Source organism: Delphinus delphis, chromosome 6 (assembly GCF_949987515.2).
Source record: "Delphinus delphis chromosome 6, mDelDel1.2, whole genome shotgun sequence".
Taxonomy (NCBI): Eukaryota; Metazoa; Chordata; class Mammalia; order Artiodactyla; family Delphinidae; genus Delphinus; species Delphinus delphis.
In genome coordinates this window covers 51,395,476-51,412,117 of record NC_082688.1, presented here as the reverse complement: position 1 = coordinate 51,412,117, position 16,642 = coordinate 51,395,476, and the positions used below count along the sequence as shown (strand labels likewise).

At 40.6% G+C, this 16,642-nt stretch overlaps 1 protein-coding gene across 6 annotated transcripts in view; it reads right to left on the bottom strand.

Annotated features, from left to right (window-relative positions):
- Window positions 1-16,642, bottom strand: part of KANK1 (KN motif and ankyrin repeat domains 1) — a 192,599-nt gene that overhangs the window by 51,982 nt on the left and 123,975 nt on the right. For 3 of the 6 annotated variants that reach the window (XM_060014666.1, XM_060014668.1, XM_060014665.1), the window contains exons 1-2: window positions 1,687-2,253; window positions 693-781 (exon numbers count right to left, since the gene is read on the bottom strand). In XM_060014666.1, the coding sequence (XP_059870649.1) occupies window positions 693-781; window positions 1,687-1,724 (127 nt within the window). In that variant the 5' untranslated portion in view covers window positions 1,725-2,253. Of the gene's footprint in view, window positions 1-692; window positions 782-1,686; window positions 2,314-7,314; window positions 7,435-16,642 lie in introns of those variants that run through there. The other 3 variants (XM_060014664.1, XM_060014667.1, XM_060014669.1) reach the window with 3 other exon arrangements.

Here is a 16,642-nt window from a genome sequence, read left to right as displayed (position 1 = left end):
GGTCACTATTTTTAAAAATCCTCAATATAGCTACATACTTATTTTTAAGCTGTGAGATCACTTGTCCATATAGAACTGCCAGCTGAGATCACTAATGCTGTATATGTAAGTGGCTGCATATTTTAAACACTTCTCTTGTTTTCAGGCTTCATAATGAACTGCAACCCAAAAGCAGAGCCAGGCTTTATCCTCTAAAACATGAATAGCATATGGAATAGAGTACACTCCAAAAATATCTAATAAGGCAGCCAAGGGAGAAAAGATAGAATCATGATTTTTTTTTTGACTTAGAACTTCTACAACTGTATGAATGAATCTTACCAAGTCTGATTTCCTGGTTGGGTCTTATTCGAGGTTTTTTATTAGAGAAGTCTACTCAATGCCATTTTAAAATATGTTGCCAGAAAACAGCAAGAATTCATTATCTCTGTGAATTTGAGAACTATGCTAACTATTTTTCATGCCAGATCAAAGAGCCTTTTATAGAAAAGCTCCCCAAAGCAGAAACTGTGAGCTTTAGTCACTGATTTTCCTCCAAACCCATTCAAACCTTTCTCAGAAATTGCACCAAAGAGATGAACAGGAATTATCCGGGACACAGGAAGAAGGAAGCTAATGGGCTCAACTAGCCCACCCAAAGTTCTTCCAGAAAGAGGGGAAGTGTATAATCAGACACAAATGTCAATACTCACGATGGGAAGTCTGCGGGTGAGCAGGGCACAAAATATTCAAGTCCTTGTAGGAAGGGCTGTTGTAATCCTTTGCCTCACTATGCAGTCTCCTAATGATAGCAACAGCTCAAGTTCTTAACATAGCCAATCTCCCTGTTGGGCTTTTATTTTGTGTTCTTTCTTTTTTGTTGGCACCCACGGTGTATCAGGGCAGCAATCGACAACTGAAGGGTACTTTGCCCAGCACTCAGGACTAGCAAGAGCCTGGATTCTATCCTTCTTACACCCAAGTCAGCTGGTACTTGCTGGGAGATAAGTCATCCTTCCTCAGCTTAGCTGGAGAGCTAATCGCCTGTCTGAAATCTGATGCTTAACCCATTATGGACTCGCTCACGGTTTGAAGCAAAAATCTTCTAAGGCGAAGCTGGCTACAGCTTAAAACCAAAGCCTTGAAAGTTTATAAAACAGGCAAGCCCTGACAAGGGAGGGACTCTTCAGAGCCTCTTGGGGGCGGGACAAATTCTGGGGTTCTGATTAACCAGACAAGCACGATTCTAAAACCCAGGGTCCCTGTTTGTAGGTGGTCTTGGCATTTTAACAGTAATGAAATTCAAATGCAAATACTTCTTACTTAAAAAAATAACTATCTTACCAAACACCATCACTATAAGAAAATAAATTATTTCATTTATAAACTTCAGTGTGAAATTAGCCTTCAAATAACTAACAACGAAGTTTCATTTGAAGTTCAAAGGCATAATCTAATTAAATCCAATTAGTAAACACATCAAATAACAGGATGAAACTGCACGATATACTAAATATACAAATATTATATATATATATATATATATATATATATATATATATATATATATATGGTATTAGAATACGTTTGTTAATTTGGCTCTATGAAACACGTCACACGAAGAAAAAAAATAACCCCTGTCAGGAAGGACGTGTTATTTGTAATCATTCTACTTTTGGGTTTTTTGTAGTTTTCTTAAATACATACTTTCCCCTTGATCTGTTTCCCCTTGATCGGATCTTCATAGACACTATACTTCTGATTTTTAATGTCAACAGAATGCCTCAAACAAAGGAAAATTACTTTCCATATTCAACTTCTGGCTTAGCCATGGTGGCAAGTCGTGTTTTGCCATCTGAAAATAAGGAAGGGAGATTGAACAGAAGAAATCAAAATCCTGGCTAGCTCTTACATATGTTTTTATGTTAGGCAACTCTGTGTTACCCTCTCAGCTCTTCTGATAACCACTGAACACACCGCTTAGGGGAAAATGCAAAGTACAAATAGGAACACTCATTTAATCCTCTTGCAGATTGTATCAGGAGACCCTGGAAGGTCAAGAAGGGTACCCATGAATTAAAGCAGCCCCAGTTTCTAATCAGCTTACTCTCTGTCTTTGGAGTAATACAAACACAGAGGTCAGGTCTAAGACTCACCACCATGAACACACCACCTCTGCCATGCTCTGTGACATTCTTTACAGATGGTCTCAGAAAACACCAGGTCGGCTCTAGCCAAACCAGTCAGTGCAAATTGGTCTTGTCTTGTACTTGACAAACAGCACGCAATCTCTGCTGTCAGGTTCACTGCAGTGGGCTCAGAGTTCTGTTTGAGAAATCTTCCTGCCCAGAAAAAATATTTACACAACGGAGAGTGGGCTGTACTGCACTGCAGCCTTCTGCCTGCTCGGCCACGAGTCTTTGGCTCTCTCTGGTTGGCCAGGTCTTATCAGTGGCCTTTGTACCTCATTTAAGATCAGCATGGAGAAAAAACCTGAAGCCAAATAACTAACCAGGGTAACAAGATTTTATGAAAGTTATTATATTAATTTAAAATGACAACCAGGGCTTCCCTGGTGGCGCAGTGGTTGAGAGTCCACCTGCCAATGCAGGGGACACGGGTTCGTGCCCCGGTCAGGGAAGATCCCACATGCCGCGGAGCGGCTGGGCCCGTGAGCCATGGCCGCTGAGCCTGCGCGTCCGGAGCCTGTACTCCGCAATGGGAGAGGCCACAACAGTGAGAGGCCCATGTACCACAAAAAAAAAAAAAAAAAAAAAAAAAAAAAAAGACAACCAAATGTTTAATGTAGTTCAATAAGTATATTAAATGAGTAAGTATGCATCTGTCTGGAAAAATTCACATGTATTTGGGCTGTGAAAGAGAACAGCAAGAGAGGGAAAAACTGTAATAAACTAGCAAAGGCAAGTATTCACAGAAATAAAAATGGTGATGGCAAGCATAAAAAGTCACTCCCTAATGCTCATCTATCCATTTCATTTAACTGTCAAAGGACAGTAATTCAATTCTTTCCCCAGCATCACAGCATCCGACAGAGCCTGGCACAATGGCACCTGAGCCAGTGTTTATTAGATCAGGAACTTATAACAGAGATAGCAAAACAAGAAGGATGGTGATTTCTCCTGATATCTGACCAGCACTTTACATTGTATTTTTACGGTTATTGTTTTATTTTTTATTCACAACAATCCTGTGAAGAAGGTAGGACAGGTATTATTATCTTCATCTGACAAATAAGCCACTTGTTATTTGGCTTCTAAAGAGATTCTAGGCTCTAATTAAAGTTTCACAACATTAATTAGTGTTTACAGAGGCATCGATCAGTACACTCAGTTTACAACATGATGCAAAAACTTGGGGATAAGCACACTGTCCCTATCTCTAAATTCTTCAAAAATACAGCAATTTACCCAACCAATGACCCCCATTTACTTACTACTTGGCTATATAAAAAGAGAACAGTCAGCCATGAGCAATTTATGATGTCCATAAGTCATTACATTAACAAATGACATTAGGGTACTCTTAATAATACCATAATAAAATGTTTTAAATTAATGAAAACAAAACTGGACCAGTCAATAGAAGTAAGATAAAGGATCTGGTGAAAAAGAGATAAAACTATGACAAACAATTGATAATGAGGGGGTTGCCAGTAAGAAGGAAGATGCAATCTGGAAGGGGTTCACAGGTAAGGTTGCCAGGTTTAGCAAATAAAAATACAGGACACCCAGTTAAATCTGAATTTCAGATAAACAATGAATACTTTTATAGTATAAGAATGACCTCTATTTTATCTGGATACTCTGTCCACAAGGAGACTTCAACTTCCACTAGAATGTAAGATTCCTAAAAGCAGGGATTTTTGCCTGTTTTGTTCACTGTTCTATTCCCAGGGCCCAGAACGATGTTTGGCACGTTGTAGGTGCTCAGTAATATTTGCCATGTACTAGTTAAGTTTATGTCTTAAGCTGTGATGGTATGTACATGGGTGCTTGTTATATAAACTTTACGTATTTTGTATGTCTGAAACGTACTGTAATAAATTTACAAATTACAGCATTAACTAACTGCTCTTATAAGGGGGAGGGGGTGGGGGGAGGGATGGAGTGGGAGGTTGGGGTCAGCGGATGTAAGCTATTACATATAGAATGGATAAACAACAAGGTCCTACAGTATAGCACAGAGAACTATATTCAATATCTTGTGATAGGGACTTCCCTGGTGGCTCAGTGGGTAAGACTCCACGCTCCCAATGCAGGGGGCCCGGGTTCAACCCCGGTTCAACCCCATGATCCTGCATGCATGTTGCAACTAAGAGTCCACATGCAGCAATTAAGAGTCTGCATGCTGCAACTAAGGAGTCCGCACGCCGCAACTAAAGATCCCGCATGCCTCAACGAAGATCCTGCATGCTGCAACTAAGACCCGGCACAGCCAAAATAAATAAATAGATATTAAAAAAAAATCCTGTAATAAGCCATAATGGAAAAGAATATGAAAAAAGAATGTATATATAACTGAATCACTTTGCTATACAGCAGAAATTAACACAACACTGTAAATCAACTATATTTCAAAAAAAAAAAAAAATCAGTACCTTTTACCCAATCTAACTGAAGGACTCAATGGGGAAGTCAGAGTATAAAAAGGACTTGGAATGGTCCCTTACACAGTTTAAACTCTAAACAGGGACGTGAACATGGGATGATCAGTCTTCAGGTGTGTTTTGCAGCCAAGGGCACAGTTTAACTAGGTGGTACTTTTCTCATCTGTCTTCTTTTGCATCTGCTTTATTCCTAAGACCGTGGAAAGTGTTTCTTTTGCCAGTGCTCTGACTGCACCGTCACATAGGATTTCTCCTCATAGTCTATGGAGCCCAAAGCAGTGATTTTTCAGGGGTAGGGGTAGGGAGGGAGACCCCTTTCGGGCATAACACATCTAGGGGAAGTACAGTTTAAAAAAGCATATTTAATATTATACTTTATTTTTGGAAAAATGAAAGAAAACCATATAATTTACTCCACATTTAAAACTTCCACTAAACTATCCCAATAATGTAACTTTTTCTCATGGGAAATATCAGTAACCAGCCTTCATTAGCTTCCATAAAGCTCTCTTTATCCCATCTTAATCTGGGTTTGTAAATGTTCTTATGTTAATTACATTTCAAAAAGTATATTTATAACTCACAAACACTTTTGCATTGTTTGAGTTTGGCTTTTTTTTTTTAACAATGGGCAGGTATTTCTTTTGTAATACAAAGTGAGAAAAGAAAATGTAAAATAAAGATTTTTATAACTATTATCTCCACTATGTGAAATGCATAAAATTTAAAGAAGGAAATAATGCCATTTGCAGCAACATGGATGGACCTAGAGATTGTCATACTGGGTGAAGTCAGACAGAGAAAGACAAGTATCATATGATATCGCTTATATGTGGAATCTAAAAATAATGGTACAAATGAACTTATTTATGAAACACAAATAGAGTCATGGATGTAAAAAAAAACAAACTTATGGTTACCGGGGGGAAGCGGGGGAGGGATAAACTGGTAGATTGGGATTGACATATACACACTACTATATATTGAAATAAAATAGGTAACTAATAAGGACCTATTGCAGAGCACAGGGAACTCTACTCTAACTCTGTAATGACCTATATGGGAAAAGAATCTAAAAAAAGAGTTGATATATGTGTATGTATAATTGATTCACTCTGCTGTGCAGCAGAAACTAACAACACTGTAAGTCAACTATACTCCAATAAAAATTTTTTAAATAAATAAATTAAATTAAGAAAAAAAATTTAAAGGCCATACGGAAAATGAGCAAAAAATTTATTTTAGGGTGGTGGTATTGCCAGTAATTCTTGCTTTATTTTTTTTGGAAAACACTAAACTTGTGTATTATAAAATTTTCTCTAATGAGTTTCATATATATGTATGTGTATGTATATGTATACATAATGTATACATGTATATGTACCTGTGTATGTACATACATATATTTATACACATATATGCATATATAAAATTAAAGTAATTGTGTATGACTAAGCCTCTAATCAGATTTGCTTACAGGCTTACAGAGGTCATGGTGATTAAACAAAAACCTTCCCTTGCCTTGTCCAGGTACCTTTGTGCAATAACAATTCATACCCTGACACCCCAGAAGTCACAAATCAGAGAGCTTTTCTTCACTTTCAGACTCAGTCCCCAGACCTGTTAGGCAGGACACCAGGTGAGGAAGAAAGGTTATAACTGTATCATCAGACTTCAGGAACAAAGGAAAAGGGATACTCCAGGACAAGTCAAGTTGGAAAGGGAATTAGGGTCACTTGGGGTAAGTATCTAAAACCTTGAATATATTGATTCTGCCAGAGATACCAGAGCGTTCCGAGGCACCAACAGCTTCGAGCCCCCTTCCTCTGAGTGTGTGAGAAGAACTGAGGGCAGGAGAGGGAAGGGAGACCATAGCATCATGGGGGATTGAAACCCGCCCACAAGTCTCAAGAAATTTCACAATGTTTCAATCTCTTCCCTTATCAAATATTCGACTAGAGAAACAAGTAATAATCCTGACTTTCCTTTCTTCACTTAGGTAAGTTACTGAGCTTTTCTATGCTATCATATAGGGATGACAGTGGTGGTGGTGATGATAACAGCATACTCTCCTAGGATTACTATGACTATTAAGTATGATAATGCAGGCAAAACATCTTGGGCACCATGGTAACACTAAGTGCTCATTAAATGTTAGGTATTGTCATTCATATTTTATTAATGACAGCAGTCCTGAGCAGAATCTATAATAGTCCTGAGAAGCTGAGCAGTAGAAAGGATAGGAAAAAGAATGAACAGAGTAAGATGAGTTGTTCCATAATGAACAATTGAGTTTATTTGGGTTTGGTTTGGGGCAAGCTAGAGCATCTTTCCAGAGGGGATACTTGCAGCTGGGATTGCTAAAACAGAAAGCCACACATGGGCTGGGTGGGCCCAATTCAGAGGTCTCCTCCTTCTGCTGTTGTTTTACAACTTACACGACTTAGGTAATAATTTACCTAGCTGATTTCTGTACATAAAGACTCTAAAGATAAAAGCAAATTCTCTAAGAGATTAAACAAAACAACAACAAAAAACTTCAATGGACAGAAATTGTTTGAAATCCTAGTTATCTAGGCAACTTACTATTTATCCATTATTAAAAAAGAAATAAATTAGTTTGAGCAAAGACACACACTAATACACACACACACACACACACACACACACACACACACACACACACACACTCCAGAACATGGAGTTACCTGAGGCACAGCCGTTAACCTTTGTGGTGTGAGCCATGCTGGCTTGAATCCAAAGACAGATACAGAAAGGAGTGAGGAGTCATGCAAATTTTATGCATCAAGTTCCCAAATGCACTCAACCTGAAACAATAAAGAGAGCCCCATCAAAATGGGTCATTTAAAAATATGCACAACACTAAATCTTAGACTTCTGTTTACAAAGATGACTGCTAATGGAGAGAGCAAATTGGAAGCGGGGAGAGACAGCCTGTGGAACAAGGTGGTGACTGCCCCGGACCCGGCCACTGGGTGTTGAGAGTGACACACCCACAGATGCACCCGTGGACAGGTGCTGAGAGCAGGTCTCTAGACACAGTACTCTTATGGGAGATAAAATATGTTCTCCAGAAACGTGACTTTTTAAGGAAGGTGGCCTTCAAATACAAATATGTATCATTCTGTATCATTTCACAAACTATTTTTCATTTTGACACTTATCCTCCTTTCCAAATGTTGGTTCAATAGTTTCATTTTCTCAATTGAACCAAAGCAGCTGTTGCACCAAATGCTCATTTTTTTAAAAGGTTAAACTTCATGTGAACTCTTCCTTGATAGCTCAAGTTTTTCACTGACCTAGTCTTTTTAAAACATAAATCTGACCCAGGCAGTCCCTGTCTTAAAAAAAAAAAAAAATCTTCAAAATCTCCTATTTTCCTGTTGGATAAACTTCAAATGACACAGCACGACATGTGGTTTTGAAACATTTAGGGTTTGTTAGGCAACATATTTCTTATTTTATATCGATTCTCTGCTTAAAAGTTAACTGAGATAACAAGACATATTCCAATCACAAAATTTAGAACAAAACACACACAAAAAACCCCACTGCTCCAATCTTTGCTTCTTCAAAATGCCTTTTGAGAAATGTTGGCAAGGGCTTCCCTCGTGGCGCAGTAGTTAAGAATCCACCTGCCAATGCAGGGGACACGGGTTCGAGCCCTGGTCCGGGAAGATCCCACGTGCCGTGGAGCAATTAAGCCCGTGCACCACAACTACTGAGCCTGCGCTCTCTAGAGCCCGCAAGCTGCAACTACTGAAGCCCGTGCGCCTAAAGCCCGTGCTTCGCAACGAGAGAAGCCAGCGCAATGAGAAGCCGGGGCGCACCACAATGAAGAGCAGCCCCCGCTCGCCGCAACTAGAGAAAGCCCGCGCGAAGCCACGAAGACCCAACACAGCCAAAAATAAATTAATTAATTAATTTAAAAAAATGTTGGCAAGGAAAGCAAACAATGGTACAGACAGAAATATTCCATTTCCACTGTGTCCAAATTCTCACTCTAAACCAACAAAATCCGAAGAAATTGAGCTTAACGAATTCCAAGCTGAGAAATAAAGTGTCAATTTAGAAACCCACATGAGCTTCTCAAAACAGAATGCTAAAATAAATAACATATCCATTTATCCTGGATTCTAATGCAGCCATTGATGTCATTTAAGAGCTTTTAATGATTAAAAAAAACTATTCTGTCATAACCTATTTTGTTAAAAATACATATGTACATATTTACACATCTATTTAAAATAATTAGAAGTAAATACGCCAAAATGTTCATTGTGGTTACCCTTCAGTGATGCAATTATGGATGATTTTAGCTCCTTCATTACTTTTGTAATAACAATTATTTAAAAAAGAAACATTAGATACTTCCTGTCAACTTGGTTTTATCTGCTTTAAAATGCACTGAAGAAAGAAAAAAGTATTTTAAAACACTATGCAAAAGAAAACTATCAGGCCACAGTCATGGAGATCATAAGAGATTAGAAATATAAACAAATAGGAAGGAAGAGGAACCAGCTGATTGCTTTGATCACACAGGGTGAGAATTTCTTGCTGCTTAGCTAGGGAAATTTTCTTCACTGTTTGAATGGGTTTGCACTATGGTTCAAGGCTGACTACTGAAAGCAGCTCAGTGCAAACTCTAAAGGACCGGTTTCTACAGGCTGCTTCTGACAGCTGTGCTCCTTGCATGGCTTTTCCAGCTACGGTGACTACTGCTCAGCTTACCCACAGAGACCTGATTCTCAGCCTCCCACTGAAGGCCTCCCAGCTCCCTGCTGGTCCCCAGTTTCTGTCTGGCAGCCCACCAGGAGGGCAGGATGACTCTAATCTCTCTATGTGGCAATCACCTGACATTCTGTTGGAAACAGGCACTGGTTCAGGTCCATGGCATTGAACTTGGAGAGTCAGAGCTAGCTGAATCAAAAGGCAGACTTTAGGGATAGAGTGAGCATTATGTCTGACAAATGTAGCTTTGTTAAGAAAAAAAGGTGGGGACTGGGTAAACTGAAGAAGGATGAGTGAGTTGATGAGGGGGCAAAAGAAAGAAGTCCAGCTTCTGGAATTATTCAACTAATTATACTTCTAAAAGCAACAACAACAAAACCTAAGCAAAACTGCTTACTGGCCTCAATCTAGCCCTATGTGTTTGTATTCTTGCTTCATAATGGCTTGTAAATACCACCATTTAAATTCTTGAGGGCAAACAGAAGGCCAGAAGAAACAAGCTGCCTGTGTTATAGGTGAATGAAGTATGTGTCAAGGTATTTGGATGGAGATGTGCCCGGAATCTTCCTAGTCAAGCTTCATAAACTTTGGTCCAAGGTTTTCTCCTGTTATTGAACCTCTTTCAACCTGGCAGAAGATTTTTACCTCAGATTGAATTTGGTCTCTCCCACCCTCCCCCAAACTGAACAATAAAATCAAAATGAGGAGGAAGCCTAAAATTAGGAATCACAGGCATATCACTGGTAAAATAACAAAATATGCCTGTCACTGGGTGTGGATCCCGGCAGTGTCTGTGCAGAAACAACAGTTTTATATTGTGTATTGATTTTTCCCAGTTATTGTTCATGCCTGACAGGTGGCCTCAGATTGTGAGGACTCAGTCTTCTTAATGATATGCAGATTCTTATGTCAGTGAATTGTATAAACCAGAAAAGACTTGGCCGTGATCCATTCTGTTACAGATCAATAAACTGCTTCTTTTCACTGTCAGAGAAGACTGCAAACCAGTAAATCTTAAGTGGTACAACAGTGGCTTGGTTTTGCTCACTAAGAAAAAGTGCCTCAAAAAGATTTAGGAAAATACACCAACAGAGAAAATAAACAATTTGTCTTCTTGTCTGTTTATTTTAAGAGACTGATCTGCATTGAAGAACATTTTAGCAGCTCTCCAAGTATGGTACAGAGAATAACACAGACATTGCACGAATTAACCCCATAGATACATTAGCTTAATATGAAACAGAAAAAGAGCGCACTAGACCTTTTCTAAGAACACATGAATGAAAACAAATAAATGAAACAGAAATTTGATGTGCACTCTAGGCCAGCACTGCCAACCGATCAAATGGCATTGCCTTGGTTAGAACCAAGATAATGATGATGATGGCCACAACACTGATGACAATGCTGATGACAGCCAGTGTTTATCAACCTCTTACCGCTATGTTATCGAAATCTAAAACATCATCTACTCCAAGCTGCACCATTATTTTAAGTACCTTTGATTTTTAAAAAGATATTGCTAATTAAATGGTAATAAAGTGCTTCTTAAAATTACATTAATTGTAAGACATACCCTCATTTCACAAGTGTTAAAATGTGAAAAATGTGCATCTTGGAATTGGCAAAATGATGTTACCTTTAAAAGCACTTTTAAAAGCGCTTAACAGTTATTACCTTAATTAAACCTCACAACAACCCTATGAAGTACAAAAATCCTCTCTTCCCATTTTACAGATAGGAAGCTGAGGCACTGGGAGGTTTAAAATGTGCCGAAGTCACACAGCTGGTGAGTGAAAGAGCTACAATTAAAGCTAAGCAATTCGGCCCTACAGCTCATGCTCCAGCCCCTGTTATTAGTGATTCAGAGTGAGGGCACTATTTCTTTAACAAATAGCAACGTATATGCGCATAGTAAGGTCCCTTTCAAGGAGTCACCTAAGGGATGTATATGCCCTATTGCAAGGATGCTCTGTTCAAATCCCTTTTAGGTAGAAAGTTATGTTTCAAAGTTTTATGTAATATTGGTTTTAAAGCAATTGTATTTCCAGCTTTACTCTTTGAGATTACATGTTTAAGAGCTTGAGGAGCTACTTATATGACACACAGGGTATATCTCAGCACTTATTGGTCATACTCTCTTCCAGACTTCACATGATATTAATCAGCCTGGTTATCAATCTTGTTCCTTAGACTTTGCCATGAATGTCATTTGACTCTTTCAAAAAATTAAGTATACTTAAAAATTTTTCCGCCACTGAGGACAGGTGAGAGATTCTCAGTGGCACTGCAGGAGTTTAAAAAATGGACAGGGTCAGTGCAGCATAACTGGAATAAGAACGTTGCTGCTCAAAATGACAACTATGAAAGGGGAAACAACCATTTTGATGTGTAAGTTCTAGAATGTCTTTTATAGCATATAGTATTTTTCCTAAATTAAAGAAGCAATATAGGGTTTCCCTGGTGGCACAGCGGTTGAGAGTCTGCCTGCCGATGCAGGGGACACGGGTTCATGCCCTGGTCTGGGAAGATCCCACATTCCGTGGAGCGGCTAGGCCCGTGAGCCATAGCCGCCTGTGCTCCGCAACGGGAGACGCCACAACAGTGAGAGGCCCGCGTACCGCAAAAAAAAAAAAAAAAAAAAAAGAAGCAATATAAAGAATTTGACAAAAATCTAGGCTTCCCTGGTGGCCCAGTGGTTAAGAATCTGCCTGCCAATGCAGGGGACACAGGTTCGAGCCCTGGTCCAGGAAGATCCCCACATGCCGCGGAACAACTAAGCCTGTGCGGCACAACTACTGAGCCCGCACACCATAACTACTGAAGTCCATGTGCCCTAGAGCCCGTGCTCTGCAACAAGAGAAGCCACCGCAATGAGAAGCCCGTACACTGCAACTAAAGTAGCTCCCGCTCGCCATAACTAGAGAAAGTCTGCATGCAGCAACGAAGACCCAACGCAGCCAAAAATAAATAAATAAAATTAATTAATTAAAAAAAGAATTTGACAAAATACGGAAAAGACAAAACATGCAAAAAATAATCATTTACTATCTCACAATCCTAATGTTCCATTGTTACCACCTGAGGCTATTTCTTTTGAATATATTGACTATATGTATATTTTAATTACCTTAACATGTTTTAAAGACTACATCATCCTAGAATTTGTACAAGCCACTATTTTGTTTCCATTTTAGAGAAATAAGATAAACTAAATTATTATGCCATTCCCAGAAGCTCACACACTAGTGCTGGAAGCAGAAAGAGACACAATTAAAGGAGAAAGCACTGAAACAGCAGTGTATACACAGTTCAACTCCAATCCATAGTAAGGTGGTCTTACTTTGCCCAAAAAGGGTGGGAGTAGCTGAAAAATGTATTCAGAAGAAATCACTTGGCCTAAGTCTTAAAGGATGAATGCGTGTTTTTTAGGGCAAGAAATGTGGAAGGGCATTCTAGGCAGAAGGAACAGCACATGCAAAGGCAGGAGACGAGAAAGTGGAGGTCTCAAAGTGTGGTTCCCAGACCAGCATCATCATCATGATCTTCTGGGAACTTCTTCGAAATGCAAATTTTCAGGCTGCCCCAGACCTATTGAAACTTTGGGGGTGGACCCCAGTAGTTTGTATGTTAACAAGTCCTCCAGCTGAGTCCAGTGTAGGCCAAAGGTTCTCAAAATCACTGACTTAAAAGATGGGTTAATTGGGGAAAAAGTATGTCCTAAGGCTCCAAGAGCCAGGAATGCCCTCTGATTTTAAGAAAATGATACCCAGGGACTTCCCTGGTGGTGCAGTGGTTGGGAATCCGCCTGCCAATGCAGGGGACACGGGTTTGAGCCCTGGTCCAGGAAGATCCCACATGCCGAGGAGCAACTAAGCCCGTGCACCACAACTACTGAGCCCACATGCCACAACTACTGAAGTCCACGTGCCTAGAGCCCATGCTCCACAACAAGAGAAGCCACTGCAATAAGAAGCCCACGCACCGCAATGAAGAGTAGCCCCTGCCTGCCTCAACTAGAGAAACGCTGTGCGCAGCAACAAAGACCCAGTGCAGCCAAAAATAAATAAATAAGTAACAATAATTTTTTTAAAAAGAAAAGAAAATGATACCCAGTGATTTAGAAAACATCCCCCAGAATGCCTGACCTTTCTCCATTCACTTACTCAAAAAATACTGATTGGGCATTCAGCATATAAGAGGCACACTACTGGGCACTAAAATGGTAAACAAAATAGACTCAGTTCCTGACTTTTGGGGGCTTTTAGGCAGGAATTACACACATACCAGCAAATTTTTAACAAATTATGTGAAATGTATAATACAGGTGTAGAGTGAGACTAATAGAGGCTGAACTTCTTAGGATTAAAGTTGAGAGTATGGAGATGGATGAAAACGGGTGTTCCTTAGAGGCTTCTCTAGGGAAATGACACTGTAGGTGAAACCTGAGGGATGGGTAGGAGTTAGCTGGGGGGTGTATGAAAGATAAGAATGGTACAGAGAACAGAATGGAGCCCATAAACAGATTGACACAATGCTCTCACCTGCTTTTCCCCAGTGGTATATGAAACTCAATAACTCAATAAAGGAAGGAAGTCTTTTAAAAAAATGGTGCTAGAGCAATTTGCTATGTTTAGGCAAAATAACAAAGCTTCATCTTACTCTTTCGCCATATACAAAAACTAATTCAAAGTGAATCATAGTTTTGAGTGTAAAACCAAAACAACTATAAAGCTTTCAGAAGAAAATGTAGAAGACCCTTGCAAACCCTTGCAGACCTAGGGTTTGGAGAAGAGTTCTAGATGTGACACCAAAAGTTGATAAAGTGGACTTCATCAAAATTAAAAGGTTTTTTTCTGTAAAAGAATGGCCCAAAGGCTCTGGGGCAGGGAAAGTTTTATCAGCTGAGCAACTGAGTTTATTCAGAGAGCAAGAGAGCAGACTGGGCTGAGAGGAGAGGTGAGCAGAGGCTAGATTATGAGATTTGCCGGACCTTGCTGGCCATGGTAAGGAAAATGAGTTTTATTCTAACTGCAAAGTAAAGTCATTGAAGGTTTTAAAGCCAATGAATAACATAATATAAATGATCTTATTTTCAAGCAGTTTGCTTATTAGGCTTTCTTTAGGGAGAGGTAGGTCAGGGCTTCTTTAGTTATATTATCATGGTGAAAGGACACTGGATCTTGCAGGAATGGTTTATTCAGACCAGTCCTTTAATTTGACTTTCCACAAACATTTTATTTTCTACTCTTTAGAGCAGAAAGGCTCAGTCATGCTAAACAGGAACTTCCCAGATGTTCTTGAGTTTTCCCCAGAAGATACAAGTTCTTACTTAGGAGAAACTAAAGAGTTGGTCAAGTGCCTAGATCACAAGGTACTTTATAATTTGCTGCCTGACAAAAGTTCCCAGAATGTTAAACTGTGTTATCAATACAGCATATGCACTTCAACTGAAAATGGTTACAGGAAAAGCTGGAACCAGAAACCGAATCCAGCGATTTAGAAAGAACTAGCGGGCTTCCCTGGTGGCGCAGTGGTTGAGAGTCCGCCTGCCGATGCAGGGGACACGGGTTCGTGCCCTGGTCCGGGAAGATCCCACATGCCGCGGAGCGGCTGGGCCTGTGAGCCATGGCCGGTGAGCCTGCGCTCCTCAACGGGAGAGGCCACAGCAGTGAGAGGCCCGCGTACCGCAAAAAAAAAAAAAGAGAGAAAGAACGAACTAGCATCTCCTGTGCCCCAGCCACAGTCAAGTTCAAGTTGCCCTTAACATGCGATACAAGCTATTCCAGTGTCTTGAATGCTGCCTTCCTTCAGCTGAAATAAATCTGATTTATGCTTTTATACTTTTAATAAAGACTCAGAACATTCTCTGCTATTTTGTTGTCTCGGGCTTTCCAGCTGGGACAAGCATACTGCTTTCATGACTGTGCAAAAATCCAGCTCATGTTCGTCTACACATGCGAGGCGGCAAACACTAGGGCGCAGGGTGGCGGAGTTGTTATCTGCTATGTAGATTTCATTTAAAAATGGGAAATGACTGAGAACACTTGTTTCCTGCTGGTGTCATATTCCACTGAGGGATGCTCTGGATAATAGCAGTATGGCGCCAGCCTGACCAGTGACAGGCCACGCCCAGGAGAGAGATCTTTGTCCTCTTGTCAGCGGACCCCTGGGGTCATTCCCACCAATTTCAAATGGGCAGAGGCCATAGATGCATCCTCTGAGGGCCAAATCAAAAGCCATCAATCAATCACCCAACACTTCTGCCATGTCCAGCTGGGAAATCCAACAGGCCAAGGGAAGCCTCCTCCACAGGTAGGATTTAACTTCCTTCTTCCTCACCTGAGGTCTGCCTCTTCCTTGCCCCGCTTCTCTGTTCCCCCTTCTAAAAGGCTCTGACAGCTACGTCTCAACTCCACCATGCTAGGAAAAGTGCCAGAGCATGGAACCTGCCAGAGAAAAGGCTTCACCCCTCACCCAGGGGCAGAAAGGTTGGGCTCAAGCCAGAAACATAGTCTGAAGCCATGTCCCAAGGAGACTCACAGAGTCTGCAATCTGGCAGTGCTGTGGAGCCAAATGCAATCAGCTCCTGAGATGAGGGCCTTGGGGCATTAATGAACATTTAGCCTCCTGGGTGATAACACCTAAAGGGCAGGGTCCGAGGCAATGAGGACGCTACAGAGCAAGATCCCCAAACTCGGAAAGACCATGAACAGTGAGATCCAGACAGAGGGGGATCAAAGGCCTGTTAGTACATTTCTATCACATTGAAGCAACGTTAATTCACAAATGTTTGTTTGAAACTACAGGTGGGGGTAAAGAGAAGCAAAAACAAAAATTTCTAGCCATCAAGGGAAGAGGAATGTTCATTAATGGCAAAATAGCTATTATTTCTCATTTCAAATGTCTGACACCTGTGCTTTTATTTGTTCTACACTGTTCTTTTAAAAAATTAAGTTTGGGGCTTCCCTGGTGGTGCAGTGGTTGAGAGTCCGCCTGCCAATGCAGGGGACACGGGTTCGTGCCCCGGTCCAGGAGGATCCCACATGCCGCGGAGCAGATGGGCCCGTGAGCCATGGCCGCTGAGCCTGCGCGTCCGGAGCCTGTGCTCCACAACGGGAGAGGCCACGACAGTGAGAGGCCCGCATACCGCCAAAAAAATAAATAAATAAATAAGTCTGGGTTGACAGGCATTTACATGTGTTGGTTAACACCTTCTAAGCCCCTCGCTACTCCAAGCATGGTACCCTGTAAACAGCAGCAGCATCTGTGTGACTTGTTAAA